The 19,407-nt window shown below is 37.6% G+C and overlaps 1 protein-coding gene across 2 annotated transcripts; it reads right to left on the bottom strand.

The window, feature by feature from the left end:
• Positions 1-5,834: 5,834 nt before the first annotated feature.
• On the bottom strand, positions 5,835-18,967 carry srrt (serrate RNA effector molecule homolog (Arabidopsis)). Of its 2 annotated transcripts, none has more exons than XM_073861023.1 (20): positions 18,812-18,967; positions 17,520-17,675; positions 17,107-17,249; positions 16,865-17,008; positions 16,494-16,682; positions 13,234-13,403; positions 12,831-13,015; positions 12,635-12,748; positions 10,274-10,472; positions 10,023-10,189; positions 9,867-9,928; positions 9,667-9,745; positions 9,392-9,583; positions 9,142-9,312; positions 7,491-7,644; positions 7,153-7,346; positions 6,899-7,055; positions 6,705-6,800; positions 6,224-6,326; positions 5,835-6,104 (listed from the first exon to the last, which is right to left on the bottom strand). In XM_073861023.1, the coding sequence occupies exons 2-20, from the start codon at positions 17,637-17,639 to the stop codon at positions 6,029-6,031; spliced, it is 2,715 nt and encodes a 904-aa protein (XP_073717124.1). In that variant the 5' UTR covers positions 17,640-17,675; positions 18,812-18,967; the 3' UTR covers positions 5,835-6,028. The 2 variants fall into 2 exon arrangements, with proteins under 2 accessions (XP_073717124.1, XP_073717125.1); XM_073861024.1 differs by having other exon boundaries at positions 18,700-18,838.
• Between the last annotated feature and the right edge of the window lie 440 nt (positions 18,968-19,407).

Genomic DNA, 19,407 nt, shown 5'->3' on the forward strand with positions numbered 1-19,407 from the left:
AGAATGATATAATCTGAATGATATGGTAAAGCGTTGTATTACAGTATTTAGAATAGTATCAAGATATTTTCATTGTCCATTAATTTGTCAACAAAGACTTTTATTGTTATTGATCAGTATTGTAACAATATTATAATCAATACCTAATAAACACCAACAGTAGCATAATTTTAAAGCAATCACCTTCATTTTAAATGCTGGTAATACACTGTAAAACCAAACAGTAAAACTAACTTATAATAAAAGGTACCTGGTACCCAAAATGTGCCAAAAAGTTTAGCTAACTATTATTTTTGAGTTCATTCAACATCTATCATAGATTTAAAGGAATAGTCTACTCATTTTCAATATTAAAATATGTTATTACCTTAACTAAGAATTGTTGATACATCCCTCTATCATCTGTGTGCGTGCACGTAAGCGCTGGAGCGCGCTGCGACGCTTCGATAGCATTTAGCTTAGCCCCATTCATTCAATGCTACCATTTAGAGATAAAGTTAGAAGTGACCAAACACATCAACGTTTTTCCTATTTAAGACGAGTAGTTATACGAGCAAGTTTGGTGGTACAAAATAAAACGTAGCGCTTTTCTAAGCGGATTTAAAAGAGTAACTATATTTTATGGCGTAATAGCACTTATGGGAGTACTTAACAGTAAATTAACAGTAAACTAAGTTAACAGTAAAATTGTTTTTTTGAGTTTTTACAACTACACCAAAGCATTTTTTGAAATTAAGTGATATTTTATGTGGTTTTTAGTAAACAAAAAGACTCAGTACTGTTAAACATTTATTTATGTTGGAGATTTAGAAAAGTTTGCTCTTTTTTTTTAGTTTTGTGCTTACCATTGTTCATAAGTGTAGTGCCTGTGCTTAGGCTTTAGGTCAATAAAGTGTTGCTTTATCATATAAATAATACCTATGTGAAAATCAGCATTGAGCTCAGTCTCAACACACTTTCACTGGTATCAAATTTACATGAGTCACATGATATGTTTCTGTGATTTGTGAACAAAACTTGAATATTTTGAGTACTCTAAACTCAGGTTTTACAGTGTTCTTTTAAGTTGTAAAATGTAGATATTTGAGTACAGGAAACTTAAGAAAAACAAGGCAATCAGTTGCCACAAAATATTTAAGTAAAACTACTACTACAATTTAAGTTACATAAATTATATAATTTAATTTATATAAGACTTTATCTAAGTTTAGATAAATATATTTTTTTTATTTGAATTGAAGTTGTCAGTACTCAAAACTTTTAAGTTGGCAAACTTAGAAAAATAGCGGCAATCAGTTGCCTCAAATTTTTTGAGTTAGTAGAACTTATCCGGGTTTACAGTGTATCAGTCAGTTTATTATACACTAGTTAGCATTTGAAAGTGTATCAAAACCTGCGTCAAAACTTTTTATCCACTTCAAATGTTGACTTGTGTGCGTGTGGTGAAACTAAAGCATGAATGAACACTGAAACCCTTTTATATGACACATGATGAGATGAATACACAATATAAATATAATATTACAACTTACATCTATCTGCACAAAATGCAAGTGAACTCAAGTTAGGCGCTGTTCAGGTGTAGTAAAGCTCTCATTGCGGGTTTGCTCTTCCTGTAAAGGGCACTTTAAAATGCAAGCACCAATAGCAAAATTATATTGTTCTTTTACAAGTGTCCCCTTTGTTTTAATTCATACTTTGAAATTATTTTGTACTTAATCAAAATGTTATGTTTGACAGTAACAGAATTGATACAGACTAATTCAGACAACAGGAAATCATATTTTTACAGGAAATATTGTTATGGCCTGTAACATCATCATTCTGATCCATTACAAGAAACACCAAGTTATTATAATACTTACAAATAAACATAAAAAATATTGACTAGGGACACCAAATGTACCACAGGGTGTAATTCTATTAAAACTAAATAAATCTAATACATTTGAGCACCGTTAATTAGTATAAACAAAAACAAGCCCAGACTTTTTTATGGCTGCTCTTACAACTAATTTTTTCAAATTTTATTGGTGTTTTGTGGTACAATATCTGTTTTGGTGTTGCCCTTCACCAGAGTTTTCACATGTCATGCCATATCTCAAACATGAATGATCACAAATTAATAAAACAAATATATGCATATGAATTAAATGTTACTTGAACTAATAAGCTACATTCAGATTAAGCATATATATGCATGTTGTACTTTATTTTGTTTAATTTTTTACCTGTTCCACACTGTAAAAAATCCAACTAATGAAATGTTGGACGGGCAAAAATATATAAGTTAAACCATTTTTTTTGTTTGAGCTAGTTGAGAAGACATTATTTTAAGTCTAGATAAATCTGTGTTTAAAACATCAAATGAATGGTTATTTTCAAATCCAGTCAACATTCAGAATGGCTAGTGTTGACTGAACTAATTAAGACAAATCAGGTAAATATGTGGACTTATGACAGCTATGTTTCCTGACAACAAAATGCTCATAATATTACTGTTATTTGGTCACAAAATGTAATTGTAAGAGTTGTTCATGCGTGAATGTATGTGCTTAAAGTTTAAATATGCGGTCGGTTAATAAAGATAGCGTCTATTTAAAAATGTGCTCAGACACTTTCGGACGTAGAAGAGCTCCAGATGAGCTCCAGAAAATCACAGACACTTAAGCGCTCACACCCCGCCCAGCGCAGCCTTGCCTCGGCAAGCGCATCAGAAATCGACTGCTGGCTCTGGTATCTCTGTGGTGTTTAATCGTGATTTAATTCATTTTATTTTCTCATACTTAACAATGAAAGGGTTATGTTTTAAATCATATTTTAGGATTGCACTTGAATGATGTTTCATATCTTTTACATTTGTTATAAACGGACTGCATTCGAATTTGAACTTCAGAGCTGAAGGATCGGGTTGAGAAATAGTCCCAATATCATAACAATCTTAAATAAAACTTCTAAATATACCCGTGTGCGCACCCGCGTGCGCGCGAGTATGTACAGTATGTGCGTGAGTTTTTAATTCAAAATGTCTTAACTTAACTCGGAAGGATCTGAATCACAGGTCATTTCATCTGAGATCATTCCGCATGTAACAGCTGGAATCACTCACTGTCTCCCACAACGACACAAGTCATCAGCCGTTTCCTCAAGGTCACGTCAGGTAAGTGTTGGTAAATAAATGCTAATTTTAGACTATATTAAGATGCAAATACTCGACGTTTTTGTAAACATATAAGTTATATAAAGGTGTGTTATGTTATGTGTCTGAGTTAAAGTGTGTGTTATGTTATGTGTCCGAGTTAAAGTGGAGCTATAGTTAAGATAATACCGGACAGGGTTTAGGACTCCGTCTTAATTATAATTGGGACATTTTTACAAACAAACCTTAAATACAATACTGGCGTGCATTTTGAGACAAAACAACAGCACTCATATGTTAAGAGATGTCAGTATTTTAGTCAGTGATAAGTCCTGTCCGAGAAAACCGCCCAATAGTGTTTAATTCAATTACGTAAGTTATGATGTCTGAGGTGATGATGTGGAGAGGCAGACCAGACGGCTGAAGAAAGTCTCCTAAATGACCCTGCAGATGTTCTGACTGACTTTGGAGTGCCTTTTGGACTGTTTTATGCCCTCTATTTAGAGAAGACTTAATTCTGTATGTTCAGTCTGTATGATAAGTGAATAAAGCTTTTGTTTTTATGTGACTGAAGTTAATTATTTGTTAACAACACCAGCATAAATTATTTGATAAATAATTTAAAAAAGTTTCTTAAAAATTCCCAAGTAAAAAATATTAATTGAAATAACACATACAACATTGAGTAAATACTTAAATTTTAATTGACAGAGTCTTTGCTGTAAGTTTTTAAAGATTCAACTGATTAAAACCTTTTAGTTGAATGAACTATAAAGCTAGTTGAGCAAACATACTTTTTTATATTTGAGTCAAGTTTTGGCCAACTAAAAAACATCAATCCAGGTAACACTTTGGAGTCAGAAATTGAGTGAACATAAAATTTCTGTGGAACTAGTTACTAAAAAAATAATTCATTGAGCCAACAATTTATTTTTTACAGTGCATCATTACCAACACATGTCCAGAAAAGTAAGTAAATCTACTCTTTATTCTTTGTTTTGGGCATGTACACTTATTATCTGTCATTACCATATGTGTTATATTTCTTTATTTTTAAGATTGTTTGAAATATTTGTATCACTAGAACAGTTAAAATGTTGTACATTATATGTAGAAAGCTAAATACAATTGCTTAGTCATCATCTTAGCTAGTAGGGCTAGTTTTTTGACAAAAATGTCATTACCAGCACCATTCGTATTTTTGCCAATAAATTATGTATAAATTACAAAAGCATCCTACAATTATTCATTTCTGACAATGTTGGACAGTCTAAACGATCACTATTGTAAAGTTTTGATATAGGCATTCACTTAAAATAAGCTTAGATTCGAAGCCAGGGTAGATTGATGAATCAGAAGTTTAGATACATAAATGACTATAATTCATCTTGCAAGTAAAATCTCATTAAATTCAAGATAAATTAGATTCCATGTGAAACCACAAAAGATTTATCATTTAAGTTTTATTTTTTACATATATTCCATGATGTGATGGTAAAGACACATTTACTTGACATAGTTAAGAAGATGGCAAACAAATCATAAATTCCCTTATCTTATGATCTCAACCAAGCTCATAACGTTGCCCCTGACTTAAGGACTGATAATTTGATGTATACCAATTAGTCAAATGTGGAATTTTAATTTTCAAAATTGCAGCAACCCAATCTGAGAAATACCATATAATCATTAATCATATTAATGACCCATTTAATATGAGGTGTGGCAACCTTAATTGTGATGAGCTTGCAAAATGTGCAAAGCTAGGGAAGTGAAAGTAATTCATATAAAAAATGAACAGAAACAAGATTACATCGGGGGTTTTAGGGGTGGTTTTCCATACAGGATCTTAAAACAGAACTACGCCTTAGTTTAATTAGGAAATATAACTAGTTTAACAAACATGCCTTACTAAAAACATTACTGGTGTGCATTTTGAGGCAAAACAAAGGGCACTGATGCATTTTAAGATTTGTCAGTGCAAGTTGTTTTCAGTTTGGACGGCTCTTACATTTATTTTAGTCTAGGACTAGTCTAATCCCTGTCCAGGAAACCACCCCATACAGAAATAAAGAGAACCACCCAGCAATTTAATTTTAAACATGAAAGTCTATAATTCATGTACTGAGGCATCATGTATACTGAATCCTTTATTTCAAAAAGATAAATAATTTTAGTGCTAAATGTGTTAATATTAAAACAGAAAGAAAGAATTGATTACCGACCTTGTCTGTCATATTATTTTTAATATTAGTCCTTCAGCGTTTTGACCAGGTAACACAGTTAACGACTGTAACTAGTAAACCTGACGATTTACAATGTTCATTTACACTTTTTATTATGCCACAGATGCTGAGCTTAATCTGCATTTGAACCCAGAAGATTCCTCTGAGGTAACAAGAGTTTATCACCACTTAAAGGCGGGGTGCATGATCTCTGAAAAACAATGTGACATTTGAAATCATCTAAACAAACACACCCCTACCCCTATAGAATCTGGACCTTCTTTTAAAACCCGCCCCACACATAAGCAACCCAGGCAATGATGTAGTTTAGTAGACACGCCCCTTACTGCTGATGGGCTAAAAGTGTGTTTTGCTACTCGGCCTAACTCCCTTTTCCAAAGTGTTTTTCAAAAAGCATGCACCCCGCCTTTAATTTAAATTTTAAATTGTTGACCAATACATTACACAAATGACATCCAAATTAAATTTTTATTGGAAGCAAAAAGAAAACGGGCAAGAGCACAAGCCCACTCCATAACACAGTGTACACAACATACACAGGACAGAGATGGGCAGTTTCTGGAATGAATGCACAAAAATAAGAAAAAGCTGAGATAACTGTAAAAAAACATGAAGATTAAAATGTGAAGAATTAAAAGAAGCTCTAAAAGAAGTCCACATCATCTGGAGCGTCTAAATCGCGATATTCAATGATATTGCGAGGATCCCCGCGCATCATTCTGGAAAGAAAAGACACAACTACATTATGGGACATTACTAGCAGATATACTTTTTGCTTTTAGGTTCTCAAATCTTTTAAGAAGGTGTTGGATAGAATAAATGCTAACAACTGCCTCACCGGTTGTTCCTAGGTTTCCCGGGATAACCGCCTTGTCCACGAAAGTTGTCGTAGTTACCTCTGCCTCCTCCACCATACTGGTTGGGGGGATAAGGTGGACCACCTGTGGAACCAAATATTTCTTAACGTACCTTTCATGTGTCCACTAAAAATGAGTACTGGAAATAACATGTAGAAATAACATCAGTGCTTATATGACAAACGTTTACTGAGATATTAAACACTGAACTGAACATTGCTGACACAAAAGCTTTTTGGGGAACAAAATGTGCCACAAAATTTAATAAAATATATATAAATGCCTACGAACACAAAACTAATGCAGAACAGCTGCCACACATTTGACAATTTTAGGAAGGGAATAAAGGATCTACGTATCACGTGCTTTATTGCAAAATAAGTATCAAAAATAGTTTTGCAACCGCACTGATGGACTGATTTCTGCTAACTACTACACAATTTATCTTTAACAAACCCGCACCTCCGTAGCCCATCACTGGAGGTCTGGGTTGGCCAAACCCCATTAAACCTTGAGGACCCTGGGGTGGGAATGGAAGAGCTCCTGGTGACAGCACTCCTAAAAACAAACACAATGAAAATGTAGAGTTAGTTTTAATGCTAAACCACTAATTACATCATTACGGTTCATCTCAATATGATTGACAGGTGCATTACCCTGTCCGGGACCTGGAAGGGGTGGAGGCTTCATCTCTGGGATTGCAGGTCTTTTTGCATCCATCAGAAAGTTGTTGAAAAACACGACCTCTTTCTTAACTTCCTCGATCTTATCGCCGTGTTTGTTGAGAATGTGTTTCCTCACGAACTCTGGGCCCTTGATAAAAATTCATTTTATAAAAAAATCTTTTCATTAATGTTTTGGAAAAAAAGAGCATGCTAAGGCTTAAAGAAATCCTGTTTTAATCACACACCTTGAATTTTTTCCCACTGAGTGGACAAAGCCACTTATCTTTGCCCAGCTCCTGCGTATTGGCCAACACAAACTTCTCCACTTCTTGCTCTGGATCTTTGCGGCCCATTTTTCCCGCCTCGTCTTCAGATAAAGTTTCCTTCACACTGAACAGGTGTCCCATTTTATCTTCGAATGTCTTCTGCCAGTCTGCCACTATATGACAGGGATAACGTCAAACCAAGAAAAATTTCTCAGCAGCAGGATTTATATTGACATCAAACTAAGAACAGCATTTAAAAATGACAGACAAGTACACTAGTGTAACACATGTAAATCTATTAGTCAAGGATTACTCACCCTCTCTGTGAGAGATGCGGTTAGGGGGGATTGGTCCGCGGACGTGGATGATGCCGCATCGGTTGGGCATCTCGTCCTCACTCGGGTACTCGCAGGTGTTGTAATAATCAATAGAGTGTACAATACGCAGGTAAAAGAGCAGACGATCCAGCACCTGAGAAAATTACAAATATTCACATTATTGTGACTTTTTAAAGAATTACACTAAAGTCACTGGGTCTCATTTACTAATAATTGTGTACAATTTCCATACGCACATGAATTTGTTCTTATACTTGTTCTTATGTGCACAAAGTTGGCAATATGCATAATACAGTCCTTCCAGAGTTTTTGTGATTGTTGCAGGAAAAAGCCTTGATCTTGTGACACGTTTTCTTAAGAAATGCGATGGAATATGCGGGATATTCATGCAATTTTATGCGATGAAATTGTGTGAACGTGCAAAACCTTTTTACAGCTTTTCATTGATGTTCACGTCGCCTCACCACGTCGCCTCATAACGTTCCCATGGCAACATTTTTAACTTTCTGCTAAGATATGACTTTTTGCTACGAATATACAGGGATTGTGAAATCATGCAAGCCCCACCAATTTTACACGCAGAAACCTGCAATTTCTGCGGTGAAAGTGCGGCGTATTTTTTCAAAAATGCATTCGCCGCATAAATATGTGGACTTTGGCTGATTATGTGTTCAATCATGCGATCGCATAATCGCGTTTTTCTGGAACCAGCACCATATGGGCTTTCCGCATTGCAGCGTTTGCCAACAGAAATTTTTAGAGCAGTTCGTCACCGAAGCTAAGGAGCTCGAAAAGCAATCTATGATCTTATTTATTATCGGTAATGATCTGTTTTGTTTTGCATTTTCAATTTGGGAGGTGTTGTTGTCGGTGGAGGAAGCCATATGTGTTGTGTGTTCACCAGAGTACCATTAGTTTAAAAAAAGTATGGGATTCAATAAAGACATTTAAAGGTGCAGTGTGTAACTTTTATAAGGATATTTTGACAGAAATGCAATATAAAATACATAATTATATTTCCAGGGGTGTATAAAGACCTTTCATAATAAACCATTATGTTTTTATATTACCTTAGAAGAGACGTTTTCATCTACACACACCGAGGGTCCCCTTACATGGAAGTCACCATTTTGTGCCGCCATGTTTCTACAGAAGCCCTTAACGGACAAATTTTTTTACTCGGTTGTCTCAGACGATGACATGTTTGTCTGGTTGCAGCTACCGTAGCTTTATGAGTTTCGGTGAACTGAAACATTGATTGCAATTCATAACCTCACCACTAAAATTTACACACTGCACCTTTAAGACATATATTAAAATTATAGTCTACCTACCTACATGCTTAGTGCATACTTGTGGTATTCGTTGTTCTTAATTTTTTTCGTACATTTAGAAGAAATTTTGATATGAAAGCTTTTGTTGAATCATGATTTGTTTGTGAACATCTCACACACAAATTTGTGCGTATGCATGCTTAGCAAATGAGACCCATTATTATTAAAATGCATACAAAATCAGCATAAAGACAACACATGAAAAATATGTTCCTCATAGTATTCATGATTGACCCTTTAACTGGAATTACTTGGTCCTAAATACATCAACAAGATCATGAGTTTAATTTCCTAACCGTGACAAGTTTATCATCTCTTTCCACAGTAATCTCAGTAGGGTTTCCTTCTTTAGCTGCCTCCTCAGATTCAGCTCCGCCCACACTGCCCAGAAGCTCCTCCTCTTCAGCGCTCACTTCCTCAATGAGGTAATCAGTGATGTTTTTCAGAATCGGGTTCTGAGCAGGAAGCTCCAAGAAATGAAGAACCAAATTTTTATGTAAAACCTCATCGACACACTGTAATGTTTTAGTCTAGAATGAGTATTACCTCCAAAGTGGGCATCTCTTCTCGTGGTTTCTCACACCAGAGATTTTCTCTATCGTCCAGGGCGTGGATCAATTTGGCAGCCAGTTTGATGTCATTACGCAGCACCTGCTTATGCTGAGTGATTCCGTTGACGTTCCGCACACGGCGTGCCAAATCCCGATTGACTCCGGGAGCCAACTCACAGTCCCGCAGCTAAACAAACATACACAGAAGAACAGAATCAGACGAGGACATGGTTTTAAAATATTCAAGAGTGTCTCCCTTTCCAAACTCACCCGAATGTTTTGCAGGTTCCAGCAGATCTCTTTGATGTTCACACCTCTATCAAACGTCACCCAGCAACGCCTGAAAAACCTTAAGCATGGCAATGCAAGATTATTTTTAAACTCTTTAAAGAGTTTTATTTTAAAATTCAGATTATAATAGAGAGTGCATTTAAAATAATGATGAAAACACTGTGATGGTGGTCTCTTACCTGCGCTCCGGCTGTGGTTCTGACAAACACACACGCATAAATCCTGGATAGCGTCGACAGAGCTGTGGGGTACAACGTTTCATCATCATCATCATCAGCACTCAACATACACTAACAGTATTAATCGTCAGTAAAGACACGTGCGTGCACACTTACAGCGACAATCTCTGCTTTAGATATTGTGGGAGCGATGCTCCTCATGAAGAGAGAACACGTCCTGTGAAGAGGCCGAGGTCTCGGGGGCTGATCGTCCTTCGGTTTCTTCTCCTTGTCTTTCTCTCTTTCCTTCTGCTTTTCGTCAGTCGGCTCTTTTCCATCGGCAGCTGAATGAGGCGAGAAAACGATCTCATCATTACTGTTAACCAGGAATCACATTGTGCTTAAACGCAAGCGACAGAGGCACTGACCTTCTCCCTCTTCTTCTTCTTCATCTTCCTCCTTGTCTTCCTCCTTTTCCTCTCCCTCTTCAGCAGGCTCTTTCTCTCTCTCGGCAGGTTTCTCTGAGCAGTGCGAGTTTGAGTCGGAGTCTGAATCAGATTCGCTCTCTGATGCGCTGGCTTCATCTTCGCTGTCACCGCTGTGCTTCCTCTTCCTCTTCTTACTCAGCTGGAGAGAGACACAGTGTAGAAAACTCAGCATTTGGATGATGTATCCAATATTTATGGTTTCACCCAGAAATTGCTTAAAACCGTGGGTTCACACCAGCCGCATTTGAGACGTTAAAATCGCGTCTACGACGTCTAGTTTGCCGCTTGAATATTTTGAGTTTAGTCGCTTCATTCCCGCTTGAAAGCCACGTGTGAAATTCTAGTCCTCGAGACATTCACTCAGAAATTCGCATCATGGGAGGGCCTTCCATAGGCTTCTGCGACTCCATTCGCTTCCTGTAATCACGTCATTATTAGAGCAAGCTCCGGATTGGTTAAGGCGGCACGTTTTTCCGCCAAAGTTCACATTTTTAACTTGATGCGCAAATGAGGCGTAATCTCGTTGGCGGCGCGCAAATGAGGCGTAATCTTGTTGGCGGCACGCTATGCGCACTCATTGGCGGCGCGCTATGCGTACTCGTTGGCGGCGTGCTATGCGTACTCGTTGGCGGCGCGCTATGCGTACTCGTTGGCGGCGCGCTATGCGCACTCGTTGCCGGCGCGCTATGCGCACTCGTTTAAACGCGTCTTCACATTCACTTAACATTGAAATCATTCACACTTGACGGCTCTACCGCGGCTGGTGTGAACGCAGCATTAGGGCGATTGTTGTACTCAGAGCTAGGGATGGGCACGGATATTCGAATATTCGAATATTCGATCGGCAATAATAATTCGAATTTAAAAAATGCTATTCGAATGTTTGTTTGTTTTTATTGTGCCACCTTATTTAATGCTTTTTCACTTCATCTATACTCTTTTACAGACTTAAATGTAAGATATACATGAACATTAATTCGTATATATTTCTGATTGTTTGGCAATGCAGATTGCAGACGAATTTAAGTTTTTTTTCTTTTATCTCCGGGTTTGGCCGCGCCACGCCATATTTGGCAACTGGCTCAGTGAGGGCTCACGTGTTATTAAACGTGCTTCTCCGCCGCCCGCATCAACACATCATGAGAGATTTGTAAGCTTTCTGTTATAAAGTCTACTTTATTTTGTTAATAACGAGACAGACACGGAGAACGAAATTAAACGGAGAACATTTATATTATGCGGTGCTCTTTCACAAATGAACCGGATAACTGCACATGGCTGTTTAAAAGCAAAGCTCCGTCTTTGTGAAATCTTGTGTTAAATTAAGCTAACGTTAGTAACTTTGCACAGTCAACAATAATCTATCGAGCCAGCTTACGTTATTTGTAAAATAATGTTAAATACAGATATTCAATCTTGTTCAATCCGTCTGTTGTTTTTATCCGATAACCATCATCACGTGCAACACGAGGAAGAGTTTTCTCCGCAGCACCGGCATTATTGTATCTAGTCAGAAGAACGGGCTTTCACCGAAGCAGGTAGGGTAAAGATGGTTTCTTTATTCACAAATACATGTCAAACTAAACTGAGAAGATATTTATATGTTGACTGAGCAGTCGGTTATGTAGATGCGTTTTTTCGTTTGCTCCGGGCTCTTATTTGGAGTCTGTTTAAGGGTTTAAATGATGATAGCCTTTGTCAAGTCTTCAAACTTTAAACTTCGCAAGTCCTCAAACTTCGCTTAGATTTGGGGTTAATATATAATATTTGGTATAATATAATGTATGTAAGATCCAACAGTAATGAATTCATACTAACGACGACTTGAAACTAAGGGTTTGACTGACTCAGACTTCGCTCCGCATGGGGTTTTAACGCCTTTTTTTCTGTAGGATATTTTTTAAGAAGAATTTAAAATATATATATACAATTTACAATGTTTTCAACTTAAAAATACATGCATACATATACATACAGAATATAAGTTTAGCTTGTTGTGGATATTTCCTAATTATAAGCCTTCTGTGAAATTATGACAAAATGAAAAATACAAAAGATGCATGTCTTAATTAACATAATTTAAATAAACGAATATTCGAATATTCGTTCTTTATGAGCTTAAATATTCGAATAGTAAATTACTGGAAAATGCCCATCCCTACTCAGAGCCAAACAAATCCCTTGAATAAGTGTTTTAAATCAATCCGCTAATATAATGGTTTGAGATAAATAAGCACACAAATACAATCAGCATATACAGTGAATATTGCTTATATGACTCTGCACGAATAACACACTTACCTTCTTAGGTTCTGGGATTGGTGGAGCAGCTGGTTCAGTCTCTTCTTTCATCTCTCCTTCACTTCCTGCTGCAGATGCACTTGTGTCCTTCTCAGCCCCCTCGGCCCCTTCTCCCTACAAACACACATACGTAGAGAGAAGATTAGGAGAACGTCCTCCACACAACAATCTGCACTGTAATCTAATTCAAACGCACAGTCTTGTCTTTTTCAGCAGAAGGTTTGCGCTCAACTTCCTGGGGTCTGGGCTCATCCCGTCGGGAAGGTTCAGACCCCGGCCCTCCGGACGACAGCCTCTCTCGCTCTTTCTCCTCCTCTTCCTCGTTCGGCTGATCTAGGATGCGCAGGTCATTGTCTCCTCCCCCCTCCATCTTTATCACAGCTAGAAGGAACAGATATAAGACATAAGCTTACTTGGGTTGGAATAAACTATAAAGGTGGGGACGGTCTGGATGTTTAGCTAATTGTCGAACCAGTTCCTTAGTCAAAGACTAAGGTAAAAACTAAATTATCTTTAAATATCTTTATTAGTAGAAGTGACATTTTGTATAAGATTAAAAACGTTAATGAAGCTGTCACGCAAAATATACTTTTACGTACCGGCATCTAAAATTTTTGTGATTTGTGGAGCACGCTCTATGTCCAAAGTGATCGACTCAAACCAGCCATTGTCCATGAGATACATGTAGACATTAAGTCTGTTTTGCAAAGCGCTGTGGGCTTCGGCTTTACGCCTCCCAGCCTCATCCGGGTGATACTTCGATCGGAACCTGATAGACAGACACCCCGAGCCGAGAGAAAGAGAGGGAGGGGGACAAACAGGGTGGATGTGGAAGAGAACAGAACATTAGCAACTATTTCAAGGGAGGAAAACTTTAATCTTTCAAGACACCAACTGCATTTTTATTTATAATATATATCAATAACAGATAATCTGATGTCATATTAAAACATGAACTGCACAACTCCTTATCCCACATAACACAGTGAATGCGTCCTAAAATCTAGTGAGCCGTCTACATAGGCAGCATGTCAACGTACTTTATCATAAGCATGTGTGCTTCGTAGTTATATAACAAAATCTGTCACTTAGGCCGCATTTACATTGCATGTTTGAAGTGACTCAATTCCGATTGTTTTCCTACATGTGGCACAAATCGGATATGACCTACGAAAGTGCAAGCAAGGAAAAAATGCATAGATTACAATATTCGCTGATTGGTTTCAGGCCTCCTTAATATGTGAAAATAAATCTGATACATGCATTCGTGTCCGCAATGTAAGCAAACGGATTGAATCTTGCAAGATGTTGGGTTTAGGGGTAGGATTAAAAAAAAACAGTTCCGGCTAGAAAGGATACGGCTACGGCTTAAATCCCATGAAATGTTGGGTTTAGGGTTAGGATTAGGATAAAAACATTGTCGAGATTTTTACGAGATAGTTGTATCCTTTCTAGCCACAACTCATCTCAAGACGTGTCATGCGTCATTAGAAGATGATGTAAGCGGGTCATCAAAATAATCGGATACACGCAACAAATCGGAATTGGGCATCAAGATTTGCAGTGTAAATCCAGGCTTATAGTGTGTGCATTAGACACCTCACTAGGTTTTAAAAGACAATGATAATAAAGCTGAAGTGCACATCTGTCAGTCTTGCTACTCACGGTGTTGACCAAACCTATGCATTTAAAAAGTGTGTTTGTGTAATAAATTAATCCACTCACCACCAAAGTAGACAAAAGAAAAAATTGGGGAAATAAACTTGATCAAGAAACAAAAGGTAAACAGTTAAGTGAAACACATTGTCCATTGTGTGCACTAAAATTTACCTGATGACTTCCCCGCAATACAACACATTAACACTGAGAGCAGTCTTCTCAAAGGTGTTTACGCACGTGTGCACGCACACGATTTCTGCGTTTTGGGGATTCTGATTGATCCAAATATCAAAAAATGAAAAAGTAAAAAGGGGAAGAAAGGCATCACACTATAGAAAATAAAATAAAATGCCTGTTCGTGGCCACGGAGGTTGGTTTGGATATTGAATGCTCGCCTGTCTGACTAAGAGCCCTGGTACTTGATTTCTAATGGCATCTGCATTGTGCGCAGTGCAAACCCTGACTGACTAACAGCGACTCCTGTGTCGGGTCCAAGAGCTTTTCTCATCTTCCAATACCTTGTACTGGTGGAGGGAAGAAGAATGTTAATTTGTTAACTTAAAAAAAAAAACTGCAAAACCCAGATAAATATTAAAAACAGCAGCAACCAATCGCTGTGGAGATAAACAAGCAAAACAAGTATCTGACAGGATTCATCTATTTGTAAAAGGACACAGAATTAGAATAATCACTTCCACGTCTTGAATCTATCAAATATGCCCCAATATTTCAGCTGAAAGGAGGAATTTCTTTTTTAAAGCATGACTATATCTTAACAGACTGATCCTAAAATGAGGATGTCTTAAATGTGTGCATGGGGCCTGTATGAAGTTCTCATAGATATATCTTAACTTAAAATAATACTATAACACTAGGGGTGGGCGGTATGACCAAAAATCCATTTTACGGAATGAGTCATTTTATTTCATGGTAAATTTGCCACTCAATAATTAGCTTTTAGCTAAATGCTCACCGCAGTTTTAAAAATAGAATATGTTAAAGTTATCATTAAAGTCAAAATGCAAAAGATTAAGTCTAGATAAAAGGATCTTGTTTTTAAATCAGTTATTTACTTTATAGACTATTGAAGATATAGTATGCATTTCATTTTGGATTTATCCATGCATTACATTAAAAATAGGCATGCAAAACGAACAAGTATGAATTTGCACAAACCAGAAAGGGAAAATATCTGTATATGAAATATTTAGATATGGAGATAATAAATATAATAGGTGAGGTGATGATCATGTCTGTTTTGAGGTGGTCTGGTCGCTCTTTACTTTCTTATTTACAAAACGCGAATTCAATAATTTGCGCAGGTAAATTACATACAAAGTCAATGGAAAGATGCGAACTCACAGGGCGATGTGATTGACACGAATTGGGCGGCACCATTGCTGCGAAAACATGTGTTATTCACCTCAAACTGAAAAAATTGAAAATATTCAACTCGAAAGAAACATTTGCATGAAATTAAGTTAAATCCCGCGAGTAATTTAGAGTAACGCGATGCTTCACGCTTGGTGTGCATGCAGCATTACTGTGGGTTCACACCAGCCGCGTTTGAGGCTTCAAATTCACGTCTACCGTGTCTAGTTTGCCGCTTGAACATTTTGAGTTTACCCGCTTCACTCACGCGTGAAAGCCGCGTGTGAAATTCTAGTCATTGAGACATTCATGCGGAAATTGTTATGGGGGGGCTTCTGCGACTCCGCTCGCTTCCTGTAATCACGTCACTACTAGAGCAAGCTCCTGATTGGTTAAAGTGGCGCGTTTTTCCACCAAAGTTCAAATTTCTTAACTCGTGCGTTTACCGCAGCAACGCTCAATTCGCACCAACTAGACGGGCGAATGAGGCGTTTAGCGCGGCACTGTAGACACGATTCCAAAAGCACGACAACTGGTCTTTACATTGACTTAACATTGAAATTCCTCGGGCTTGACGCCTGTACTGCAGCTGGTGTGCCAAGTTAGCCACGCCCACTCATTTACACAGAATAAAAAACTGTTACGACTAACATTTTATTACAAGGTGACAGAATATACCGCCATACCGCCCAGCCCTACAAAACGGGTTTTAAAACTATGACCAAATACTTGAGGATATGCTTCCCGTTCTATTGTGCCACCTTGTGAATCCATGCAGAAACATTAGCAAAACAAAACTGTAGAGCAAGAACATCAGGTGTTATCATACCACTCTTCTTCTTTATGGGCCAGGAAGAAATCCTGCATCTGCTGACGCCTAAAATCAATCTTGTACTCATTGTAGCGTTTGACAGACTCCGTCTCATCCACAGAGTCATCCAGAGAGAGCAGGAACTCCTTAAAGGTCTTCATCACAGGAGGAAGAGGGCCAAGATCCATATCATGGATGTTTCCCAGCCTGGAGAAAATCAAGAGAGGAAGGAAGAGGAAGACAATGTTTCAATATCATTAAGATGTATGACAATATTCTATATATAACTTAAAAAAAAAAAAACAATATTTTAACCAAACAGCCATTGTTCCCATTCATTGAGTACAAATTCACAGAAATAAACCAGAAAGTTATTTCCTCATCCTGACCTGGCCTGTATAGGGATACCATGATGTGGCTGCATTAGATGCATGTCAGGATGACCCCATGGCTGAGGAGGGGCGTAACTAGGTCCACCACCACCATAACCCAGATCATAACCACCGTGGTATGGGTCACCTCCATGGTCATCCCTGAGGAAAAGCATATGATAGAGGTAAAAGGAATTGTGATGAGAAATCGCCTCTTTTTTCACATCCGTCATTTCTTAATACCAAATAAAGCATCTTACCAGTCTCTCCTCATGCGTTTCTGCTGTGGGCTCATGTCATGACGCGGAGGGGAAAATCTCTCTCGTCTACCTCTGTCATAGTCACGGTACTCGCCACGGCTGCGGCGTTCACGGCCCCGGTCCCACTCTCTTGCCGAAGGCCGCCAGTAAACGACAACCACAAAACAAACATAAAAAACCAGGCAAAAGTACTAAAACTACTTAGACTAATGCTATTAAGATCACGGGCCAAAATGTTTCTATTGATCATTGACACAGTCATTCATTTTCTCACTGATTGTATGGTTTGCATTTTTCATAAATTGTTTTCTCCCCGTGCTAAATTAATTCATTAATTAAAGCCCCACAGCAATAATATTAAACCGAGTGAGTGCCCTGTGAAATCAAATGTTAAGGCAAATAACTTTTCCTCACCGATCATTCCAGTCATCTCTTCTCCGGTCTTCTCTCTCTCGGGAACGGTCATAATCGCTCCTTTCCCGGCGGAACTTGTCTCTGCGCCGGCGGTCGTACTCATCGTCGCTGTCACCCATGTTGCTCAAATAGGTTCAAGTACCGACAAAACTTTGCTGTGATACAAGAAAGAACAGCTGTTAACAGCAATGATGTTTACATAATTGTGGTTTGTGCAATAACAAACACTGTGATCAATGTCCAGACCTTCTTAAGATAATGTTCACAAGGTAGTTTTGTAATTTACGGTGCACACTGTATAGGAAAATCCATCTAAAGTCACTTTTTAGACATGAAATCATCCTAAGTGAAAATATAATATTGATCTCTTTAATATTGACCGAGTAGGATGATACTTTAGCCAGGGTTAAATTTTGTAAAAATGGCACTAGTATAGCCAAACCTGTGCCAGACCTTTAAAGGGGTAGTTCACCCAAATGACAATTCTCAAGTTGTAACAAACCTGTATAAATGTCTTTGATTGATGAGCATGAATGAAGATATTTTGAGGAATGTTTGTAACCAAACCGTTTGTGAGCCCCATTCACTTCCATTGTAGGAAAAAAGAAGTGAATGTGGCTCATGAACTGTTTGATTACAAACATTCCTCAAAATATCTTCATAACTGCTCATCAGAACAAAGACATTTATACAGGTTTAACACAAAATGAGATTGAGAAAATGATGACAGAATTTTCATTTTTGGGTGAACTATCCCTTTTAAATACACTAGCGATGACCCTCAAATTCACAATGCCAAAGTCGTTTTGTTGCGAAGATATTTAATAACCAACCCCTAAACGTACATATATTCACATCATTAGACTAAAGTAGTGATTTAATGCATTTGTACCCGTTTTTAATGTTGTGGGCGGCCTAAAATAACAAAAGTGTCTCAATGCAGGACAATACGCGCACACAATGAGCTCGAGGCACTCAAGCGCTAAACTCATACGCTTACTTACCCATCTCACGTTTCTATAAACCAACAAACAACTAAATGCATGAATACTTGTGAAACTCACACAAACTTTAAATACCCAGATAGAACAAAGCGCAATTAATCTAGAAATAACTACATTTTAAGAACACGCGGGTATTGTAGCGGCCTCAGTACGGTAACGTAGAAAAGTCACTAACCGCATTAACAGGAAATAGTCGCACAACAACTGATTCATAAACTGTTTAACTTTCAACAGAGATTAAAAGCAGTGAGAAAGCATATAAATAGATTTGGTAGTAGAATACTAACTAGTTCCTAGGTTTGGAGAGGTTTATCCGGTGAGCTCCCGCCAGTAGGGACTATCCCGAACAACAGCGGCAACAGAGCGGAAGTAACGGCCATAAACGGAACCACAGCGCCACAGCAAGACCGGAGGACCGAAATAACAGCAACGTAATAGGTTTTTGCCTTCATGCAGCGCTGCGCAAATCAATCAATATATGACGTAAAAATATCGCGAGAGCCAGTTGTTTCTGTACGCTTTCGACTCACTCTCGCGTTACTTGATGTCATATCAAGTGTCTAACTTAATATATTTTCATTTAACAGAATATATCAGCACATACTTCATATATTTTGACACATAAAAATTTTATACACATTATCCCAATACACTATAATTTCGCAAATAATGTCATAAAGTAGATATGTACTAAAGCAAAAGGGAATCCTATAAAACGAATGAATTCAGAAATTCTTGTTTTTTACTCAACATACTAATATGCAATAATATAATAATTTCAACCGTGTTATTAAAAAAACTTTTAATCAGAAAAAATTACGTCAGCACATAATAAAGGCTCAGGTAAACAAAGACAAAGAAATTAATTCTTGTAACATTCTAA

Source organism: Misgurnus anguillicaudatus, chromosome 22 (assembly GCF_027580225.2).
Source record: "Misgurnus anguillicaudatus chromosome 22, ASM2758022v2, whole genome shotgun sequence".
In the NCBI taxonomy this organism is placed as follows: domain Eukaryota; kingdom Metazoa; phylum Chordata; class Actinopteri; order Cypriniformes; family Cobitidae; genus Misgurnus; species Misgurnus anguillicaudatus.